The 23,898-nt window shown below is 49.0% G+C and overlaps 1 protein-coding gene across 3 annotated transcripts in view; it reads left to right on the plus strand.

The window, feature by feature from the left end:
• The window catches only part of EXOC6B (exocyst complex component 6B), a 294,381-nt gene that overhangs the window by 179,631 nt on the left and 90,852 nt on the right, over positions 1-23,898 (plus strand). For all 3 annotated transcript variants that reach the window (XM_064151211.1, XM_064151212.1, XM_064151213.1), the window contains exon 19: positions 20,949-21,090. In XM_064151211.1, coding sequence (XP_064007281.1) covers positions 20,949-21,090 — 142 coding nt within the window. The remainder of the gene's footprint in view (positions 1-20,948; positions 21,091-23,898) is intronic.

Below are 23,898 nucleotides of genomic sequence, written 5' to 3' on the forward strand. Positions count from 1 at the left end.
AACCTTTTGGGTTCCAGTTTGTGCCCATTGCCCCTCGACCTGTCACTGGTCACCACTGACAGGAGTCTGGCCCCATCCTCTTGATTCACACTCTTTAGCTCTTGCCCCTGGGGCTGCACTTCTCCAGGCTTAACAGCCCCAGGGCTCTCAGCCTTTACTCCTCACAGAGATTCTTCAGGTCCCTCATCACTTTGTATCTTCCACTGGTCTCTCTTAAATTGGCAAAAACAGAACTGGACCAAATACTCCAGGTGTGGCCTCACTAGGCCAGAAAACATGAGGAGGAGAACCTCCCTCAATCTGCTGGTCACACTGCTCTTATATACCCTAGGAGATCATTTGTCTTCTTGGCCACAAGGACACATTGCTGGCTTATGGTCAATTTCTTGTCCACCACTTAGTGAGAGTCTCCCCAAGTATTTGCAGATCTGCTTACACATGGAGCAAGGGAAATATCCTGGTCCACCATGTAGAGCCAAACCCATAGTTCACTGGCCACCTATAGTGTAGGTGTGTTAAAATCCAGATAAATGGTGGTCCCAGGGGAGCAGTGTCTGTTAGCTGAGCTGCAGACACATTTCCAGATGCTTGTCCATGGCTGACTGAACACACAGCGCTGTTGGAAGGCAGCAGTGCTCTTTGCCTGTGTTTATGCTGATACTGCCATCAGAAATGGATTTGCTGTTGGCTTTTGCAGTTGGCTGAGTAGTGCCTCAATGAACAGGAAAAATGTAACCATGAGGGAGCTTTGGTTTTTGCTCCAACAGCCTGGGTGTTTCTTGTGTGAATGAGGTTTGTTCTGAGCTCTCTGTGTGCTGAAGAGTATCTGCAGCCAGCAGGTATTGTGAAAGCACAAATCCACCCAACACTGTTTGTGCTAATAGCAATTTCAGATCACAGAATCAGGGAATGGTGGGGTTGGAAGGGACTTCTGAAGATCATTCAGTCCAACCACCCCCATGAAGCAGCAGCTTGCCCAGGATGACAATGTCCAGGTGGGTTTGGAATCTCTCCACCAAAGGAGACTCCAGAACCTCTCTGGGCAGCCTGTTCCAGGGCTCCAACACTCTCACACAAACAATTTTCTCCTTACCCTCAGCTGGAACCTCATGGGTTCCAGTTTGTGCGCATTGCTCCTTGTCATGTCACTGGGCACTGCTGAGAAGAGTCTGGCCACATCTTCTTGCTCTTCACCCTTTTGATATTGATAAGCTTTGGATTCCTCAGCTGCTGGATTTCTCCATGTGACTGCACAGGTGTGGTTTGTCACTTGGAAACCACTTCCATAGTCACCCAGCATAAATGGAATTTAACTGGGAAGTTAGTCTCTGCACCAGAGTGTGAGGCACGGCAGGCAGGTAAGATGAGGATGGAGAGTGATGCCTACCACGATTTATGAGGTGGACCTGCAGCAATTTATCTTCTTAAATATTATTGTTTCATTTTTTAGTGAGTCAAAACTATTTTGGAGACTGGGAGGGACAGCTCATCGGTCTGAAAAGGACCAAGACAAATCAAAGCAACCTTTTATCTTCTACAGCTGGATTAGGGAGGACCCAGCTGAGGAGAAGGCTTTTTTGCAGCCAAGGCAAGTCAGTCAGAGATTGCTGTCTGATTTTTTAAAGCAGTAGATCAGGTTCAGTGGTGTGTGAGAGAAGTGTGATTTGGTGGAAGTTCTTCCTTTGTTGGAATGGGCTGCCCAGGGAAGTGGTGGAGTTGCCATCCCAGGAGGTGTTCAAGTAAAGACTGAATGAGGCACTTAGTGCCATGGTCTAGTTGCTTGGATAAGGCTAGGTGATAGGTTGGACTGGATGATCTTGGAGGTCTCTTCCAACCTGGTTGATTCTATGATTGTATGATTCAGAGGAGTGCTGTGATGATGCTGTCATTCACCTGGGCAAGCAGAGGTCAAAAGGAGTGAAGGTGCATCTAAAAGGCAGCCAAGTTCTTTGGTGTTTCTGCTGGTTTGTTCTTGTAGGGTTCAAAGGCCTTTCTCCAATGGCTTATTTAGAAGCACATCAACATTTCTGCACTTTGCTAAATGAAAGGTAGGAGTTGAGGAGTGTAGAAGCCCACATCTGTCTGAAGCCATGTAGAGAAGCAACAGAGATATTTGTGAGAGCACCAATAGTGTGAGGCGAGCTTCATTTGTGAAAGGGAAGAGTGAGAGCTGTTCAAGGGGGAGGGAACTACCTCCAAAAGATTGAGTTATAACAAAAAGAGGATATTGCAGGATTGCTGGTGGCAAGGTAGAGCTGATTCTACTCTGCTGGTCTAGATCCAGCCCACATCATTAACACTGCAGTGTTATGATTTAAGAGCAGTTGCTGCCCTGTTTGAAATGAGTTTGCAGCCTGGCCCAGCTGTAAAATACAGGATTATCACCCATGGCTCACAAAGAACAGACAGAGACTGTGCACCATCCTTGGCAGGACTCCTTGATTAAGAGATCCCAGCAGCATCTTCTCATTCATAGAATCATAGAGTAGTTTAGGACAGAAGGGACTTCAAAGATCATCTAGTTCCAAGGCCCTGCTGTGGGCAGAGACACCTTCCACTACACCAGGCTGCTCAAAGCGCCATCCAACCTGGCCTTGAACACTTCTAGGGTTGGGGTATCCAGAGACTGCATGCAACACTGTGGGCAGGATGGTAGTCTCAGGAGATGAGTAGAGGCAGGATCATGTGCCCTTTGTCATGACAGTAATTACACCATGAGAAAACCTTCAGCTACTGATCAAAGCAAACTCAGCCTGGGCATGTCGCTGGTTACTGTGCTAAAATTGCAGCAGCAGAAAGGGCTGTCCTGGGCTAAAACACAGCTGAAAGTCCTGAGCCTGCAAAAATGCAGCAGCTCCTTAGTCTGGCAGGGGTGAGTAATTCCATTGTCTCGGACAGGGCTGCTCCTCTGCAGGAAACCTTCCGGGGGTCAAGGCTCCAGCTTGCTGCAAGGCAGCTCAAATGGCCTTGAACGGTCTGATTGACTCAAATCAACATTTTGGAGAGGAGCAGAGATGCTGAGTGAGCTAAAAGGTGACTCTGAGCCAAGATTTGAGCATTAGGTTTTGTGTTTCCCTTTTTGGATATGTGAGGCTGAGTTTTTCCTGTGTTTACTGAGGAGAATTTCCAGAATGGTTGAGGCTGGAAGGGACCTGTAGAAAATCCTGAAGGCTGTAGAATCATAGAATAGTTTGGGATGTAAGAAGCATTCTTGTTCCTCAGGAGAAGGGACCAACTCCGACCTGGCTCTGACCTCCTTTCAGGGACTTGTAGAGAGCCGGAAGGGTCTCCCTTCAGCCTCCTTTTCTCCAGGATAAGCAACTCCAGGTCCCTCAGCTGCCTCTCACGAGAGCTATGCTCTAGACTCTTCACCAGCTTCATAGTCCTTCTTTGGGCACTCTCTAGCACGTCAATGCCCTTCTCAGAGTGACTGGCCCAAAACTGAACCCAGGATTCTAAATGCAGCCTCACTAGTGCTGAGTATAGGAGGACAATCCCTGCCTTCGTCTTGCTGGCCACAACTGTTGCTGCTTCAGGCCAGGGTGCTGTTGGCATTCTTGGCCACCTGGACATATGCTGTCTGGAAATACTCATGTGACCATATTCACATGATGGAAATTGCTTGATATTAGGAATTCCTGGAATCTGTTTGGATTTTTTGCATCTTCCTTCAGGACACCAGATCCCACCAGTGAAGGTCAGGCTGACGGGGCCGGTGTGTGCCGCAGGGGAGGAAAAGCTCAAGGTGGTGGAGGAGTTGAGGAGGTTTTGGGTGCATATCACTGCTGCATGACATTTTCATGGTGGTTTTAGAGCCACAATTCGAAAATTCTCGTCTTAAGTGCCCAAAACGTCTCCAGGCAAACAGCACTGCTGGTGGAAATCAAAGCATCATTAACATTTGGCTCCAGGGCTGCCCAATTCCTGTGTTAACCAGGGAGAGGCAGTTACTGCTGCTGACTTTATTAACAGGGGGTTCCTTTAAAAAGAAAATACCGAGGGTGTTCTTTTATTTAAGGGGGAAAAAACCCAAACAAGCAAACAACCAAACCTTAAAAAAATAAGAAAAGTATTTTAGTTTAAAAAAAAAAAAAAAAAAGCTGGTTTCTATATTTCAGCAAGTTTAGGGCCACAGCCTCCAAAAATGAACATTTCCAGCATGATACTTTGAAGGGAACGACTGCAAAAGCCCTTTTGTCTTTGATGGCTGATTGTTGTTTTTATTTCTTGTTAGACAAGTTAATGTAAATCGCCCTGACAGGGCTACTCCAAACACACTGATTTGTTGACATTAAGCTTCTCGGAGATGGAGGCTTGTGTCAACACCTACGGTGAACTGTCAGGTTAACAAAGCAAGGATGTTTTCTTGGGGGAGGGGAGCAGAGTTGGGGGTGTTTTGTTTTTATTTTAAGTTTCCTTTAATCCTCTGTTAGTCTTGTATCTCGATAACCTCCTTTGGAAGGTAATCAGGGCAGGTCAAGAGGTGAAGCTGACCCGGGAAGGGGAAGCAATCTTTCAGCAATCGAACAAACTCTAACCTCTGCTGTCTTGAGCAGTTCAGCCTGAACTCTGCAAAATGCTTTGGGTTTTGTTTTGGTTTTTTTTTTTTCCTTTTGTGCTTATTTTTGCCAGATGGCAGGCACAGATTTCAGCTGGAGCCGTGCAAACGCCTGCCACGGTTCTGCCTTATTCACCATATTGGCATCTCTGCCCAGTTGCAAATAAATACTCCAGCTCCAGCAGCTCTTGCTTTGGTAGAAGGAGCCTTGGAGGTTTTCTGCTTGTTGTTTTATTATGATTATTAAATAGAACCATTACAGAGAATCACAGAATTCATTTTGGTTGGAAGAGACTTTTAAAACTATTGAGCCCAACTGTTAGTCCAGCACTGCCAGGTCACCACTAAACCATGTTCCTCTGCACCACATCTCTACAGCTGTTAAATAGCTCCAGGGATGGTGGCTCCACAGCATCACGGGGCACTTCCCTGTGTTTTTATTTAAGAAGCCAAATGCCTCTGTAATATTTTAAAAGCAAAATGCCTTAAACTTTGCATCAACCACAGCCTTGACCAGGTTGGGAGGGACCATGTGGAAAGATAACCATCATAAAACCATCATGTGAGCACCATTTGCTCAAGTCCTCTCTGTGCTTAGGCAGCATTCCCTTGCCCTCAGAAGTAGTGGGCAGGTTTGTCATGAGCTGGTCCCTGCTGTCAGTCACAGAATGGTGAGGGTTGGAAGGGGCCTCTGGAGACCATCCAGTCCAACCGCCCTGCTAAAGCAGTGTGACCCACAGCAGCTTGCCCACAATTGCAATGCCTAGGTGGGTCTAGAATCTCTGCACAGCAGGAGACTCCAGAACCTCTCTGGGCAGCCTACTCCAGGGCTCCAACACCCTCACAGGAAAAAGATTTTTCCTTAAGTTTAGGCAGAACCTCCTGGGTTCCAGTTTGTGCCTTCAAACTCGATAGAGTGTGACACCCATCACCTCTGTCTTGCAGGTGGAAGGGCTGAGGTATGTGTATGCTGACTAGTAGTGAATGTTTAATAGCAGTAAAACTGCTCCTGTGGTACTTTGATTTCCTCCTCATCCTCCCTAGACCACTTTCAAGGAACCCAGGTTTTGCTTTCCTAATACCCTGCCAGCTGCCGAGCTGCAGGTCAGGATTCTTGATGGGTTGTAAGCACCTACGAGTGATGACTCTTTTGAACCTCTCTGCCTTTCTCACTGTTGCTTTGCTCTCTTCTGCCTTTGACTTTGAACTCCCTGTGTTGCCCTCCATAGGGGGATGTAGATGTCCACTCTACAATGTTGGTGAGTACAAGACTGCCTGTCGTGTGCCTTTGGTCTGCTCTGCTTGCACCTCAGCTGTTAGAGGGGGAGTTGAACGAGAAGAGGTCCTGAACTCTTGGATGAGAGGAAAGGAAAAGATTAAGTAGAAGTTGAAATCAGTGAGGTAAATAGGAGACCAAGAAAAGTGGCTTATCCCCAGACAGGTTGCTCACAAGGGTGCAGTGTCTATAGCATTGCTGAATTGTTGCTTTTGGAGCACATGGCCTTTAACTGGCTCCTTTTATCCCCCAGACATCCCTAAATGGCCAGAGGATCTGGGGAAGTGCCTGTTGTTAGGGGAAGCATGATGAGATCTTCACCCTCTGCTTGAAAAAGATCAGTGGAAAATTCCCCCTTGTTCCCTGTGTTTTGTTCAACCTTCCTGCAAGGATTCATAGGATGGTTTGGATTGGAAGGGACTTTTAAAAGTCATCCAGCTTGACTTGCCTGCAGTGAGCAGGGACAGCTGCAACTAGAGCAGGTTGCATACAACTCATCCCAACTTCACCTGGGAAGTTTTCAGCTGTTTGGCATCTCCCACTTCTCTGGGCAACCTGAGCCAGGGTCTCACCACCTTCAGGGTAAAACATTTCTTCCTTCTCTCTATTCTGAATCTCCTCCTTGTAGTTTCAAAGCACCACTGCTTTTCCTGTCACACCAGGCCCTGCTAAGCATCTGTCCCTGCCTTTCTTACAGGCCCCTTTTAAGTGCTGAAAGGCCACTGAGTCTCTGGAGCCTTCTGTTCTCCAGGATGAACAACCCCAATGCTCTCAGCCTGGCCTCACAGCAGAGGGTTTCCAGCCTGATATATTCCTCCTGGTCTAAGTACCTGAAGCTTGGACAACTGGGTCTTCCCTCTGGCTAGTGTGGTAGAACAGTAGTTTATGCATGGAACAGTGCAGATTCTTGATGCTTACTGCCTCTCTGTTTGGATTAGAAGCAGTTAGCACCAAGCAAGCAAAGGAGACCTTCGGGACCTGCCTTCTCGTTCAGCAAACCCCTCTAATTGTCATTTCTGCCTGTTCTGTGTGCTGGAGAAAAAGCTGCAGCATTCCCATGGATGGATGGCAAACAAAGTGCTCTGGAGCTACCTTGTTTCCTCCGTGCCCATGTCTGCCAGCCCAGGGCACGGGCAAGCAAAGCCTGCCTCATTTTTCTGTCGGTGCAGCCCTGCTAGACGTGGTTGTGAGATGCAGCCAGCGTGGGGATGTAGCCTCTACCCCAGCTTCTGCTTTTCCACCTTTAACCTTGCTCTTCACATTCCTGCTTAGCTGCCCTGGCAGTACTGATATTCTGTGCCACGGCTGGATGCTTGTACCCCTTTTCCTGGAAACTGAGCAGAGCTAAGCCTTGAGTATTTACAGGCTCTGGGCACCTGGGGGTTTCTAAGTCAACACCGAGGTCTCAAATCAACGCCAGCTTCTGGAAAGAAAGAGCCTTGTTAAAGCAATTTGAGGCCAGCTCCCATCAAAGCTGTGGCTGGGCTGCTGGCAGGGCTGCCGGACCTGCCCGCGCTGCCGGGGAGCAGCCCAGGGATGCTTCGGGAGCGGTGTTGAGTGTCAACCATCCTACGTGATGTCCTCAGGGCGTACCCGGGGAGAGACAGCTGCAGGAATTGGGACTGCCTCTGACTTTTCAAGTACTTTCAGCTATTTAGAAGCCAGATGTATATATTTCTTTAATTGAATCCAGTGCCTAGACAGCTATGGAGTCAGCTTCCTATGGAGAGGGGTGCATTAGTTTCATTAAGGTAAATCAATGAAAAATAATACCTGGAGGTCCCCTGGAAAGGGTCAGGAGTGGAGTAAATCCCTTTATATGGTGGGACTTCTCTGGCCTGCTCTCGGGTTTGTTTTTAACTGCAAGGGATTTTCGTTTTCCTTTTAACCCCTCTAATTTTCCGTTCTCCAGGTAGTTTGTATTAATTGGTGGAAATAAATCACTAATATGTCTAAAAGAGATTGAAGAACAAAACTCTGGTTGCACAAAGTGGCAGGACAAAGGGGTGGCTGTGACTGAGTTTAAAATCACTGACGGGAAGTCGTATTAAACAAATTACTTTCCTGGGATGCAGACATGAACAGGGCATGATCAGCATCTCTGTATGGTCCTCAGGGGACTTCCTCTGCCCTCCAGAGCTGATCTGAGTCTCTTGAGAGGTTGCTTGACCTGGCTTTCCCTGAGGGTTGGGCCCTTCCAACAAGGTTGCCTCAGTGGGGAGAAGCTGGGCTGTAGACTGGAGCAGTACTCGCACGGCCGTGTGGTCCTGTGCGGTCCTGTGCTGCTGCAGTCTCCTGGCTCTGCATTCCTGCCCTGGGCTTCTCCACAGTCTCCAAAATCCCAAACACTTAACAAAATGAAGAGATGGAAACAAGAACTAGTGGTGGCTTGAAAGCAAGGAGCAAAGCGTTCAAATGTGGTGGGGTTAGCCTTGCTGGCTGGGGAGCAGGCTGCCCTCTGCTCAACCCAGGAGCACTACTTACCTCCATTCTGGCTGAGCCAAGTTACCTTGTAATTACATGGTTTCTGGTCTGCTTTCAACACTTTCAAAAGTAATTGAAGCTAAAATGCCCAGTCCCATAAATCCTTTAAAGCAGGGTGTGCGCACTTCCCTAGGTGCTGCTTCCCTTTGTGTAGTCACCTTGGCATGTTTGGCTTGGAGTTTTATTTTACTCACTTAGGTTTATAAAGCTATACTCTGCTTACTCTTCTGCATGCACCTCCCTACAGAGGTGAGGTGCAGGTTGTTTGGCAGCCAAAAATCCATCCTTGATGTAAGGAATCTGAACATGCCTGCTGCTTCCTGCACCAGAGCTCCAGCAAATGCTTTCCAGAAAACCCAAATGCAGTTACAATCTTGTGCTTCCCCCTCCCATTCACTGAGTTTGGGTGGAGCAGTAGGCTCTTCAACTGCATGTTTTTCTCTTATTTTACTCCCTGGCAACCTGAAGCCTTATCAGGTTCTTCTGAAGTAGTGAATGTGCAGAGAAACACCAATGAGCACCACATCTGTTTACAAAGCTCTTCACTGTCCTCCATAACCTCCCCATGGAAGAAAGCTCATCTGCCCAGCCTTCACAGAGTCAGCTGCTTCAGCCTTCGTAGAGGGCGACTTTGAGCCAATATGTGACCATTAGGTTTTGTGTTTCCTGTTTTGGATATGTGAGGCTGAAATTCTCCTGTATTTATTTGGGAGAATCCCAGATTGGTTGAGGTTGGAAAGGACCTCTGGAGCCCATGCAATTGTGGAGTAGTTTGAGTTGGAAGAGACCTGCAGTGGTCACTTAGTCCAAACCCCCCTGCAGTTAGCAGGGACATCTACAACTAGATAAGGCTGATCAGAGCCCAGTTCAGCTCAGCAGCTCTGGAAATTGAATGAAGCTTTATATTTACAGCTTATGCATGTGGTTCAAAGGAGCCTCTGGAGATCAAGTAGTACTAACTCCCCTGCTAAAGCAGCAGTTTGCTCAGGGTCACAATGTTTGGAATCTCTCCATAGAAGGAGACTCCACAGCCTCTATAGGCAGCCTGCTCCAGTGTTTTGGCACTGTTGAAGGAAAGAAGTTTCTCCTCATAGAATCAGAGAATGGTTTAGGTTGGAAGGGTCCTCATCCAGTTCCAACCCTCTGCTATGGACAGTGTTCCCATTAGAACAGGTCCCTCAAGGCCTCATCCAGCCTGGCCTTGAACACGTTCGGGGAGGGAGCAGCCACAACCTCCCTAGGCAACCTGTGCCAGTGTCTCACCACCCTCACTGCAAAGAACTACTTCCTAACATCCATTTTCCATCTCCCCTCTGCCAGTTCAAACCTATTCCTCCTCATCCTGTCATTGCAAGACCTTGTCAATAGTCCGTCTCCAGCCCTCCTGTAGCCCTTCAGATCCTGGAAGGCTACTCCAAGGTCTCCTCGAAGCCCTCTCTTCTCCAGGCTGCAGAGCCCCAACTCTTGTAGCCTGTCATAGAATCATAGAATCAACCAGGTTGGAAGAGACCTCCAAGATCATCCAGTCCAACCTATCACCCTGCCCTATCCAATCAACTAGACCATGGCACTAAGTGCCTCATCCAGTCTTTTCTTGAAGACCCCCAGGGACGGTGCCTCCACCACCTCCCTGGGCAGCCCATTCCAATGCCAATCACTCTCTCTGTGAAGAACTTCTTCCTAACATCCAGCCTATACCTACCCTGGCACAACTTGAGACTGTGTCCCCTTGTTCTATTGCTGGTTACCTGGGAGAAGAGGCCACCCCCCACCTGGCTACAATGCCCTTTCAGGTAGTTGTAGACAGTAATAAGATCACCCCTGAGCCTCCTCTCCAGCCCTTTGAGCATCTTTGTGGTGGTCCTCATGTTCATATGGAACTTCCTGGTTTGTGTCTGTTGCCCCTTGGCCTGTCCCTGGGCACTGCTGAGAATAGTCTGGCCCCGTGCTCTTGACCCCCACCCTTTAGACCCCTGTCAGCATTGGTCAGGTCCCCTCTCAGACTGCTCTCCTCCAGGCTCAGTGGCTCTCCTCAGAAGAAAAAAGCACTCCTGACTTGGGTGTCGCTGGCTGGCGGAGCGGAGCTGGAGCGGGTGGGGGTCGTTGGTTGCTTTGAGCTGGTGGACTTGTGCAGGCTGCTGCACATCTGTGCCGTGGGTGGTGTGCGAGCTGCGCTTCCCCGTACGTCACGGCAGCGTGCGGCCCTTCCGCCGCAGCCCGGCCGGCAGCCAGCTGCGTCAGCCGCCAGCTGCGGCGCCCAGATGTGCTGAGCTCTTCCTGTCACCGTGCTGGAGGTGAGGGTGCACCACTCTGCTGCAGGCCTCCAGAGCTGTCCCTCTTTTTCGTAGAATAGTTCAGCTTGGAAAAGACCTTTTGAGATTGTTGAGTCCAGCCCTTAACCCGGCACTGCCAGGTCACCACAGAGCACTGCGTCTGCACGTCTTGGAAACTCCTCCAGGGATGGGCACTCCACCACTGCCCTGGGCTGCCTGTTCTAGGCCTTGAAAACCCTTCTAGGGAAGAAATTGTTGCTAGCATTGATAGAATTTTCCCTTGGATGACATTATTTCTGACACCAAATTACACTTACAATGTCCTACAGCAAAGACGAAGCAATCTGGTTCCCTCCAAGTCTTCTTTCTGCCACAGCTGGCAGATGCTTTGCCCTGTGTGGTTCTACCTCCTCAAACATTTGGGGGCGGGGGAAATCAAAGAGATCTGTATTTAATCAACTTTTTTGTTTCCAAAATGGCAGCTGCTTTGTATTTAGTGGAAAATCAGGCTCTTCCCAATGGAAAGAATGTTATTCCCAGAGTGAATACAAAAGCAAATAAAAGCCACAAAAGAGGAGGATGAAATATGTCCTCTGGTTGGGTTTTTCTGTCACTCGTTCCAGTTGTGGAGCTGCACACTCCCACCACGGTCAGCCCCTGCCTCTGCTTTGTGTCAAGGAACCCAAAAAGTCTCAACCCGTGGACGTGTGGGCCAGGAGAGAGCCTTCATCTGGGCCAGGGGCCATGACAAAATTCAACAAGGGCAAGCACAGGGTCCTGCACCTGGGCAGGAATAACTCCCTGCACCAGCACATCCAGTTGGCAGCTGTCACTAGTGCTGTGCCCCAGGAGGCAGTGCTGGGCCCAGTCCTGTTTAATATCTTCATTGATGATCTGGATGAGGGGACTGAGTCCAGTGTCAGTAACTTTGCAGATAACACCAAGTTGGGAGCATCTGTGGATCTGTTAGAGGGCAGGAGGGCTCTGCAGAGGGACGTGGACAGATGGGCACAGTCCAGTGTCAGGAGTTTGAACAAGGCCAAGTGCAGGGTTCTGCACTTTGGCCACAACAACCTCATGCAGTGCTACAGCCTGGGGACAGAGTGGCTGGAGAGCAGCCAGGCAGAGAGGGACCTGGGGTTGCTGGTTGTCAGCTGAACATGAGCCAGTAGTGAGCCCAGGTGGCCAAGAAGGCTGATGGCATCCTGGCTTGGACCAGCAGTAGTGTGGCCAGCAGGACCAGGAAGGTCAGAATGTGCTCAGCACTGGTGAGGCTGCACTTTGAGTGCCCAGTTCTAGGCCCCTCAATTTCAGGAAGATGTTGAGGTGCTTGAAAGTGTCCAGAGAAGGGCACTAAGGCTAGGGAGGAACTTGGAGCACAGCCCTGTGAGGAGAGGCTGAGGGAGCTGGGGGGGTGCAGCCTGGAGAAGAGGAGGCTCAGGACAGACCTTACTGCTCTCTACAACTATCTGAAGGGAGGTTGTAGCCAGGTGAGGTTGATCTCTTCTCTCATGTACTCAGGGACAAAACAAGAAGACACAGCCTCAGACTGCACCAGGGCAGGTTTGGAGTAGGTGTTAGGAAGAAATTTTTCATGGAAAGAGTGATTGTCATTGGAATGGGCTGCCTAGGGAGGTGGTGGATTCCCCATCTCCGGAGGTGTTCAAGAGGAGGCTGGATGAGGCACTTAGTGCCATGGTTTAATTAATTAGGAAGGTTAGGTGATAGGTTGGACAGGATGATCCTAGAGGTCTTTTTCAGCCTGGTTAATTCTGTGATTGTGAGTGGCTGACCTGCAGAGAAGCAGCTCAGTGGAGAAGGATCTGGCAGTGCTGATGTACAAAAAGTTCACCATGAACCAGCAATGTGCTCTTACAGGCAGTTCCTTCAGTTGCTCCTCATGAGTCTAATGCTCTAGACCCTTCACCCTTCTTTGCTCTTCTCTGGACACACTCCAACACCTCAATGTACTTCTTGGAGTGAGTGGCCCAAAACTAAGCCCAGCATTCAAGGCGTGGCCTTACCAGTGCTAACTACAGAGGGATGAGCCCTGCCTTGATCCTGCTGGCCACACTATTGCTGATCCATCCCAGGATGGTGTTGGCCTTCTTGGCTACCTAGGCACATGCTGGCTCATATCCAGCCAGCTGTCAAACAGCTCTTCCAGGTCCTTTTCCACAGGGCACTTTCCAGCCACTCTGCCCCGAGCCTGGAGTATTCATGGGCTTGTTGTGGCCCTAGTACAGGACCCAGCACTTAGCCTTGCTGAACTTCATGCCTTTGGCCTCCCTGAGTTGCAGGAGACAGGACAGCAGCTGAATGCTCCAACAGAGGCACTGCTCATTTCAGGTGCACCAGGCTCTGCACCCAACTCTTCATGTCATAGATGTTTTGAAAGCATCTCCAGAAGCCCTCTGCCCAGTGTGTGTTTATGAAGCCTCCATAAGGCTGCAAAGAAACTGCCCCATGCTCTGTTCTAACAGCAGTGTCCTAAGGTATTTCCCCACCCCTTCCTCCCTTCCTTCTATTTGTTTTTTTTTTTCCCTCTTTCAAATGAAGCAGTGGATGTGGCTCGTAGAGTCAGTGTGGTCAAAGCAAGGGGCACATCTCATGCTCCTTTGCGTGCTCTTATGCTGGATCCTCTTATATCCTGGTTACAAAACCCTCGTGTTGTGCTTTTGCTGTTTGGTTCATTTGCTCCTGCTCATAGGCAAGGAGATGCAGTTTGTAGGGCTAGAACACTTCGATGCTTGCTGTGGAGCTGCTTACTCCACAAATTTGATGTTGTTTGATTGAAGACCAAAGAAGTCCAAACCAAGCTGGAAACAGATAACAGAAAACATCACTGGGCACTTTCATAGTTCTCTGTGGGGGCTACAACCACCCCTGTGCTTTGACTTCTGCTGTGCTGCTCTGTAGGAGAACCTTGAACCTCCCAACAGCCTGCAGCTGTTGACCTTGGGCATCTTCCACACAACCAGGCTGTTTCAGTTTCTTCTCTTTTGTAGGAACTGGAGGGGTTTCGGCAGGCTGCAGTGGTCGGTGTAGCCGGCTGCTTCGGGTTTTGTGTGGTGAGGATAATTGCTGTGTTTGCTTTCCCCCCCCTGCTTTTTTTATTTGTCTGGTTGCCTCTAAGCTTCTTCTGGGAGTTCAGCTGTGCTCTGTGTGTGTCTTGCTGCTGTGCCTGTGGCAGCTGGTTTGCCCTTTCATGCTCAAAATAGAACATGAGTGGTAAATGCTGGCTTCAGAAATGACAGCCTAGCCGCTTCCTTCAGCACCTCTGGAGGGGAGGGAACCACTTAACTGCTGAGTTCCAAAGCATCAGTCAGAGGATGGTGGCTTTCCAGGTTGGTTGCTCTTCCAGGTTGCTCTTTGCAGTCTTCACACGCTGTCAGCTTTGCAGGTGAGTTGGTCTTTGCACCAGACTGATCTCACTTGAAATTGTGCAAGTTGACACCCATTTGAGGGGTTGCTCTTCACAGGTTTGCTGTGGTGAACCTGAAGTATTTCAGTGGTGGAAGACTGTTTCTTGAACCAAGCTATTGTGTGATTGAATCACAGGACTGTGTGGGTTGCAAGGGAGCATTTAGTCCAATCTCCTTGCTGATGCAGAGCAGGTTGTCCAGGAGGGCTTGGAATCTCTCCAGAAGGAGACTCCGCAACCTCTGTGGGAAGCCTGCTCCAGGGCTCCAGCACCCTCACAGCAAAGTGTGTGCTCATGTCCAGGTGGAACTTCCTGGGTTCCCATTTGTACCTGTTGCCCCTTCTCCTATCACTGGGACACCAGTGGAAAGAGCAGCATTGTGAAGATTCCCTCTCAGCATGCCACTTCCATCTCCTGCAAAATATTCCACTAGCATTGTTTCCTGGATTGAAAATGTCAGCAAACTCACTGGGACAAATTGTGATGTTTATAGTAAAGTGGGCATTTAATTCAAAGAAATTCCTTTTTTTTTGGCCCTTAATCACATCACTCCATATGCTTGTGGGAGATCACAAAATAATTTCATTGGTAGGAAAAAAAAAAGTGGGAGCCCCCTGAGACCATTTGGAGCCTGTCAGGCTTTGCTCTCCATGAGGATGCTGCATTAATTCTTTGGTGAGTTGGTGGGAATGTTGTTGGTGCTCCGTCAGGACTACTTCTTGCATTTCAGTGACCACCTAGTTTTGGCCAAGCAAAAAAGCAGGAAGCACCAAAGTCTTCCTCCTCAAGGAAGACAGAAGTGCTCCTGTGGTATGGTGGGATGGTGTCCCTTGGACAACCTGCTCAGGTCTCTTCTGGGGCACTCTAGCTGGTTGCCATTGCCAGCTTGTGCCACCACCAGTGTGTGCTGAGGAGCACTCTCTCCCCCCACCACAGGTGGGTAGGAGCAGCGTGTTCCTGACTGCAGATGAAGATTAATGGGTATTTGTTTTAACAACCATTCCATTTCAGTAGCTTTTAATGAGTCCTTTGATAGCAGGTTCCTTAATTAACGAGGCAGCCTTTCAGCGTTTCCTCTCCCTAATTGCTAACAGATTGCCTCTTTCCAAACAAACTACTGTGAGCAGGGCCAGCTCGGAGCCTCTCTGCTCACCTTCCCTCTGCTCCCTGCCCATCCTCCTGGGAACCTGGAGGCTTCCATCTGCTGCCCTACAGAGATGAAAAGAGATGATTTTTTGTGCTAAGGGTGGCGAGGCACTGGCACAGGCTCCCCAGGCAGGTGGTAACTGTCCCATCCCTGGGACCATTCCAGGGCAGATTGTTTGAGGCTGTGAGCAACCTGCCCTAGTTGGAGATGTCCCTGCTGACTGCAGGGGCTGGGACTAGGTGAGCTTTAACAGTCTATTCCAACCCAAACCATTTTATGATTCTGTGATTCCCTGGTGGATATGCTGTAGTGTGACTTGGTAGGGTCCCTGGGGAGTAGCCTACAACTATGTGCTCTGGTAGATGCCTCTTGGTTGTGTCTTTGGCAGAGCTCTGTCCTGTTACTGCTTGGCACAGGCACAAGAAACCTCTGTAAACATCATCTGCATGTGCCCAGAGGAAGACTTGGTTGGACAGGGAGGGCAGTGGTGCCTTGAATAGTGCTGTGGCAACTCCTGAAGTAGACCCCAGCTGAAAAGAAGTTGCACCAAAGGCAGTGGAGAGAGGGACTGGTTGTCAGAAATAAGGCTACAGACTGATTTGAGCCTCAAAGCAAACCCTCATGGGTTTTGCTCTGATAAAATACTCACAATTACTTTATTACATGGAACTGAAGGAGAGAGTCAGAGTGGTTTGGGTTGGAAGGAACCTTTGAAGGTTGTTTAGTCCAAACCCCTTTGCAGTGAGTAGGGACATTTCACTGAGTGTTGGACCATGCTTGGTGGGGGCTGTTCAGGCAGGTGCATGGGTGTCTAAGCTGTTCATCTACACCAGCTTTCACCTGGGACCTCTCTTCTCTCTGCACAACTGAGTCACAGAATGATGTGGATTGGAAGGGTCCTCTGGGGATCATCTAGTCCAACCCTCTTGCTAAAGAAGGGACACTCACAGCAGGCTGCCCAGGATTACATCCAGGATAGTTTGGAATCTCTGCAGAGGAGACTCCACAGCTTCTCTGGGCAGCCTGCTCCAGGACTCTAGCACCCTCACAGCAAACAATTTTCTCCCTATGTCCATATGGAACCTTCTGGATTCCAGTGTGTGCCTTGTCCTGTCCCTGGGCACCACTGACAAGAGTCTGGCCCCATCCTCTTGCTCCTTGCCCTTTAGATGTTGATCGGCATTGAGAAGATCCCCTCTGAGGCTTCTCTTCTCCAAGCTGAACAGCTCCAGGCTCAGCCTCTCCTGATCTGGGCAGGTTAAGTGTTTCTGCCATGCAGGCAGGCCTGGAGCTGGTTGTGAGCCACCCTGGGGAGCAGGATCACACCGGGGTTGTGATTTCTGAGGGCGTGGGCACCAGGAGGGCCTTGGGCAGTGCCGCCGGTTCCGCCACGCGCTCACTGGCACCAGCCGGCAATTAGCAGGAGGTTGGAGCACAGCGGATCCTCTGATCCTTGGGGTTTTCTAGGAGCAGTCACCTCTCAGGCTGACATCTCAGAGGCATCCTGCTCAGTCTCCATGCCAAGGCACATGTCCTGACACCGCTGCCATGGGTGGTTCAGTTAATGATTTTGGGAGGGAGGTGAGGCTGGTGTAAAACGCCTCCAACATGGGCTGGGCTCCACGTGTCGGTGAGCTGAGCAGGCAGCATGGGGCAAGTCTGGGCTCTTCCAGCACTGTGGGAAAGCTGAAAAATGAATCAGGAGGTGAAAAAAAACCCCAAAACATTGTGGGGTGAACCTCAGTCCTCATTAAGTGCTGAAGAACCAAGATGGGCACATTGTGGTGTGAGGGGGTACTCAATATCTGCCAGCCCAAACTATCCCAAGTGTGAATGCAAACAACCTCCTTCACTTGCAGCAGCAGCTTGTTAGTGGTGACCTATCAGTGTCCTGGCACTGTTTTTCTCACCTGTCAACAGCAGCTGCTTATCAAGCAGATATTGCACTGCATTTCTGGGGAAAGAGTCCAAAATTGATATTTATAAGCCACTACTGAGCTTACAAGAACCTGCAGTAAGTGGGCATCTGTTGCCTGCTTGGGCAGGAAAGGATTAGGTTCACTCTTCTTTATCAGGTTCAGTCCTATTTGTAAGGCTGAGTTCAGTCTCCTTTGTAGGGTTCAGTCCTATTTGTAAGGCTGGGTTCACTCTCCTTTGTAGGGTTCAGTCCTATTTGTAAGGCTGGATTCAGCCTCATTTATAGGGATAAATCCTATTTGTAAGGCTGGCTTTAGTCTTGTTTATAGAGTTCAGCCTTCTTTATAAGGTTCACTCTAAATAAATCTGAAAACACTAAATTCTGAAAGGGTTTTAAACCTTAGTATCCAAGAAGTAAGATGTTGGTCATCCCTGGTGGAACCGTCTTTCCTCTAGATGGGCATTTAGAACAACGTTTTAACTCCCTGTGGCATCTCCAAGCACTCTGGTAGTAAATAGAAGGGAAGGAATGAGTTAAAAATACCTGCATTGTGGATTAAAAATGCCTTTTTACCTGTAGGAAAAAAATATCTGTGTATACATCTGTCTTTCATCCAATAATACTGAATCTAAACGGTGAGATATTTGTGTCTCCTTCATTGTAAGGTGGAAGACTGAGTGGATTTTGAAGCAGGATGGTTTTAGGTGTTTAAACATTAAGGATAATGGAAATAAAAGGTCAGGGTCTCAGCTGGCACGAAGAGATTCAGCTTCGGAGTTTTCAAAGACTCAGTGCACTTTTGCACCTGAACAAAGTTTTGAGCCTGGCCAAATCTTTTGTGAAAAAGCAAGGAGGAGGAAAGGGTGAGCCAGAAGCTGCTCCTGTGCTCATCATTTGGGTCTCCTTTGCAAGGAGCTGAGAAACCACTCACAAGGAACCTCCTGAAGTCCCGCTTGCAGATTGCTGTCGCGGCAAGGGCTCGGCAGAGTTGTTGTGCTGTCAACCCCTGATGGTTAAATTACTTTTTCCATGCCATCCTCCTTGCATGCAGCTTATTAACCTGACATTTCATCTCAATCACTTGCTCCTCTCCACGCCCTCCCGGTGCCGCTTGTCAGTCACTCTTCATTCAGGCAAGTCTGGCTGGCTGGAGGAATTCGTGCAGCGGGGCAGGCTGTTAGCTGGCTGGAGGTGTGGGTAACCCTTTAGGTACCTCCATGCCTGCTCGTCTGACCACTGCTTGGCCTGCAAGAAGCTTGCTCCTCTTAAAATTTTGTCAGTGGGGCAGAGAATGCTTCCTGGTGGGGGAAGTTTTCTTTTGGCTTAGAGTCACAGAATGGTTTAGGTCTTTTCTGCTCTGAAATCTCCAGAGTTGACCCAGCAGTGTCGGTGGGGTCCAGAGGAGAGCAGAGGTGCAGAATCACCTTGCTTAACCTGCTGGCTGTGCTGCCAGCTTCACTTGGCATTCAGCATCTCCATGGCTTCTCCAAGGGTTGCAGCCCTCTATGCAAACTCCTGCTAATGTGCAAGCCTGAGCTACTCTCTGGGATTTTCTCATGGTGTTCCAAGAAAGGTTGGGAACTCTGTCCCTATGCCTAGCATGAGAGGGGGGTCCCAGATCGCCTCTGCAGAGCTCTGGTTTCTCATCCTCTGCTTCTGTCTCCTGCTCACTAACACCTCAAAACTACTCAGAGCAAAAACTCAGGTGTCTGTTGAAGGTAATGAAGAAAAATCACACCCGAGTAGCATTGTGCTTCCCACTGTGGCTGGGGGATGAGGAATTGGTGCGAGTGGTGTTTTAAATACCTGACGGTGTCAGAAGGAGCACAAGTAAGCGACGAGAAGCAAAAAAAACACCACCCAGTACTTTGCTAAACTTTATGGTTGCCATGCTTCATCTTAATGTCAGTGAAGGTGTTTGTGTGGAGGTGAGTGATGAGCGCTCCTGGAGCCTGGGAACAGCAGCCGACAGGGGAGATGGAGTACCCAGCCCTGTGAGGCAGGGCACTGCTCTTTTGTTTTTAACTAAAAATCGAGGTTTTTTTTCTTCCTACTGAAGCTGAATATGGCCTGAAGACCCAAAACGTCTTTGCAAGGCTGGTTAAAGCCCTTCTCAGAGCACGCATCAAACATTTGCTCATGTCTGGGTGCCACGGCATTGAAACTGGTGAGACTTAGCTCCAAACACTGTGTAAAGCCCTCGCTTTAATCCCAGTTTAAACACCGTTTGTGAAGTGCTTGCAAAGACCAGTGAGATCAAACTGGCCACTCCTTGTTCTCAGGAAAGCCTGTTAAAGTCTTTTGTGTTAGCAGGGCAGTACCATGAGCCAGAAACATTATCGTGTGCTAACACACGCAGACATCAGGGCGCAGAACCCCACACTGCTGTGGGTTGGAAGAGACCTCTGGAGGTCATCCAATCCAGCCCCCCTGCTACAGCAGGGTCACCCACAGCAGCTTGCCGAGGATCACACTGTCCAGGTGGGTTTGGGATCTCTCCAGAGAAGGAGACCCCACAAGTTCTCTGGGCAGCCTGCTCCAGGGCTCCAGCACCCTCACAGCAAAGAAGTTTCTGCTCATGTTCACATGGGTTTGTGCAGGTCTGTGCTCTTGTGCCAAAAGAGCTGCCTGCTTTAATGGGTATTGATGTTGCAGACCTGTGCAAATCATATCTGCCAAGCCTTACCTGTCCAAATATTCCTTGTCACAAATCTTGGATAGCACACAGCAATAGGAAAGGAATGGGGGAAATCTTCTGGGCATTTGGAATAGAATCACAGGCTAGTTTGGGTTGGAAGTGACCTTCAAATGTCATTTAGTTCAACCCCACTGCAGCCAGCAAGGACATCTGCAACTAGAGCAGGTTGCTCACAGCCCCAAACAACCTGACTTGAAATGGTTCCAGCTATGGGGCATCTACCACCTCTCTGGGCAACCTGGGACAGTGTCCCATCATTCTCACCATAAAACATTTCTTCCTTCTCTCCAGTCTAAATCTCCTTCTTTTAGTTTCAAACCATCACCCCTTGTCCTGTCACAATTGTCCCTGCTTGCTCTTGAGGACCGGGCTCCTTCAACATGCCTCTGTGTGATGAACCAGACTGCACCTGGTTGGAGGCATCTGTGTTGCTCTTGGAAAGGTTTTCTCCTCCTCTGTCCTCTTGCGGTGTCTCAAGAGGATCAAGAATCTGCTGGTCTTTGTGGATGATCTCAGTTCTTCATGCCTGTGCTCGTGACGTTCTCTCTCTTCTGATGGTGGCTCTCCTGGTAGCCAATGCTTTAGCCAGGTGGGGATGTGGATGCTTGAGCTTGCTGATCTGCTTATGGCCTCTGCAGGAGATGGAGCTTCCTGAACACCCATCTCCCTTTCTCCTATTCCACAGTCCATCCTTACCTCCACCATTATTCCTTAATACCACACTTCTTTGAACATCAGCAGGCCTGAGAGGCATCGTGAGCTTGGTACCTGGTGGTTCTGTCGGTGCAGGAGCTTCACCCATAAGGAACTGTTTCAGGTTCCCCTGTCCTAGGATGGAAGCATGCAAATGAAACCCTCTGCTGTGCTTTCCCTTCACTTGCACTCTCCACCTGACAAGGTCTAACCCTGCTAGCAGCAATCATAGAATCAACCAGGTTGGAAGAGACCTCCAAGATAATCCAGTCCAACCTATCAGCCAGCCCTATCCAGTGGAGAGTCTTGGAATACACTTCCCTTTAAAAATGGTGGTTGTGAGAGTGAGCAGTACCTGGAGGTCCCATGGCAGATGGGACCTGGTAGACAGGTCGGACTGGTAAGTCCTGGTCTGGAAAAGGTTCCTCTTGCATTTTGTGCGTAATGGCCTTAATAACTCTCCCTTTTCTCTTGCAGGGGAAGGTGGCACAGACTGCTTGCATGTCAGCATGCAAACACCTCTCCACATCGCTGATGCAGCTGCTGCTGGAAGCTGAAGTGCGGCAGCTGACGCTGGGAGCCTTGCAGCAGTTCAACCTGGACGTGGAGGAGTGCGAACGTAAGACCCTAAATCATCTCCTTTGTCATGGCTCACTTAGCAGGGTGCTTGGCAGGACCCAGGCTTTTCAGAGAGTGGTTTGAGTTGGAAGGGACCTTAAAGATTATCTATTTCGAACACCTCTGCTGTGGGTGGGAACACTTTATGCTAGGACAGGTTGCTCCAAGCTTCTTCCAGCATAGCACTGAATGCTTCCCTTGGGGCATCCACCACCTTTCTGGAGGCCAGCTGTGCAAGTGTCTCACCACTCTCCCAATGACGAATTTCTTCCTAATATCTAATGTAAATCTCCCCTCTTTCAGTTTGAAATCATCACCACTTGTGCTGGTGCAGGGGCTTATTCCTTCCCAGGTGCAAGACCCCACTCTTGCCCTTGCTTACCTTCCTGAGGTTGCCCTCTGCCCATCTCTCAGCCTGGCAGTGTGTCAACCACTCCTCTCAGTTCTTTGTCAGCCACTCCTCCCAGCTCTGTATTATTGGCAAACTGACTGAGGGTCCACTCTCAGGCCGCTTCATCCAGGCTATTGATGAAGATGTTGGGCAACACTGGACCCAGTCCCTTGGGAGCACCACGATCTGCAGGCCTCCAACTAGAGCCTACATCACTGCTCACAACCTTCTGAGCTCTGTCCTTTAGCCAGTTCCCAACCCACCTCACTGTCCGCTCATCTAACCCATGCTTCCGAGGCATCCTTGTGCTCATTCCCAGGGCTTTGCTGAGCAGCCTTGTAGTAGGATCTTGGTTTAATGACTGATATCCCAACTGTGCAGCTGTACCTCACACTGGAACACAAAGTGGTGCTTTATTTTTCTTTCAGATACACCTTCAGCTGCAAATTCTTTCTGTCCAATTTGTGTCCCATCAGCACATCAGAACTGCTCTGGGAGCAGCTGCGTTCCCCATCAGTGTCTGCTGAGGGATGGGTGATGTTGCAGGGAATAATAGGAAGCATTTGTCATGAGTGATAGTTTCCTTCTTTTTCTTTTGGATGCAGACAGAGTCAGAACCCTGCAGTTTTCTGCCCCGTCAGTAGTGTGGGTCACTAAGCAGCATCTCTTCTCTTCCAGCCTCTGATGCTAAGTGAAATGGATGACATTGAGTATCACCTTTAAAAGCCTGATTCCTTCAGTCACAATTGTTTGGTGACATAAACACACTCAGACATTCCAGAGCAGGTGACGCCAACCTGAGCAGCAGGGTGGGCGACCTGCTCCCCCTACCCTGGCCTGAGATGCCACCGTGGGCAGGGGAATGGAGACAGATGCTGTAAGCTTCTGATCCATCACTGTCAGCCTCTAGCACCATAAACCCAGACAAAGTCTTTTTCTTCCTTTTTGACAGCAAAAAGATGCATTCCCTCATCTCTGCAGGTTTGTCTGGTGGCTTTGCTGACACCAGGAATAGTTTTACTTTTCAATTTTATTTATGCCTCTGAGGGGGGGTTGGATTCAGTGATCTCTGGATGTGCCTTCCAACCCCTATCTTTCTCTTACTCTCTGATTTCATCAAGATTTTAATTTTAGGATGAACTGACCTTTATCCATAATTATGTTTCAGTTTGCAAGGATTTTGTTTGGGTTTTTGGGTTTGTTTTAAACCTTTAACCCGAAGCATAGCTGCCAATCTCAACACCCTCATTATACCAGTTGCACATTTGACTTCATACCTCAGCCTCCGGCCCTCTTCCTCCCCCCAGACCCTTGAACCTTACCTAGTTTAGCAGCTCTGTCGTGTACTTATCATATTAAAATAGGATTTTATAGCTGTTTGGAGCACTTCCAGTGAGCTCTATGATGTGGGAATGAGGCTTCAGAGTTTCTATCCTGAAGTTTATGAGGCTCTTGTTTAAGTCTCTGGTGAATGCCAAAGGTACGAACTGTTTAGGGGCATGGAGAGACGAAGTAATGGACTTAATCAGATATTAAGCATAGCTTGGAAACAGTGCAGATAATTTGCTCTGGGTTAGGGTAGGTTTAATACCCATCACTAGAAAATGAATGTATCTACCCAATAGATAAGAGTTGTAGAGGCAAAAGAGACAGTGGCTTAAGCTTCAAACAAGACATCAGTAAATTAATTCTCCAGACTTGTGGCTTCATGCATTATTTCCTGATTTAGAAGTAATTTGCTGTCACATCAGCATAAAAAAAGGGAATGGCTGCATGAGCTAGGGTGAGAGTTGGCACCAGGGAGGACAGCCTAGATGGTATGTGGGAGAAGCACATGGAGGGACCCATTACCTGCACTTTAAGTCCCCCCTCCCTACAAACATGCTTGTTTTGCTCTCGGTATACGATGTATTAATTTTATGGCCTTCAAAAGGAAAGATCTTGGAGGAGTGGGGAGAAATGATAAATTAAATAAACACTGAGATTCAAGTCTTGCTTCTTTTGGCCTTAGGAATTGTCCCATAGACATCAGCAGCATTTTTCTGTGAAGGAAGCATGAAAGAATGGAGCTGAAAGGCTGTAAAAATCCTGTTAGGTGGCCTGAAGTGGGAGAAACCTGGGAAAAATATGAGCTGTTTTCCTGTGGCATGGTCACAGGGTCACAGAATAGTTTGGGTTGGAAGAGACCTTAAGGATCATCTAATTCCAAGCCCTGTGCCCTGGGCAGGGACACTTCCCCCTAGATCAGGTTGCTCAAAGCCTCATCCAGCCTGGCCTTGAACATTTGCAAAGGTGAAGCGGCCACAACCTCTCTGGGAAATCTGTTCCACCACCTCGGAGAAGGTCTCCCCATGAACCTTATTTTCTCCAGACTAGACCCCAGTAGTTCCCTGAGCCACTTCTCACAGGACTGTAAGA

The sequence above is a fragment of the Pogoniulus pusillus genome, chromosome 11 (genome assembly GCF_015220805.1).
Source record: "Pogoniulus pusillus isolate bPogPus1 chromosome 11, bPogPus1.pri, whole genome shotgun sequence".
NCBI classification, from domain to species: Eukaryota; Metazoa; Chordata; class Aves; order Piciformes; family Lybiidae; genus Pogoniulus; species Pogoniulus pusillus.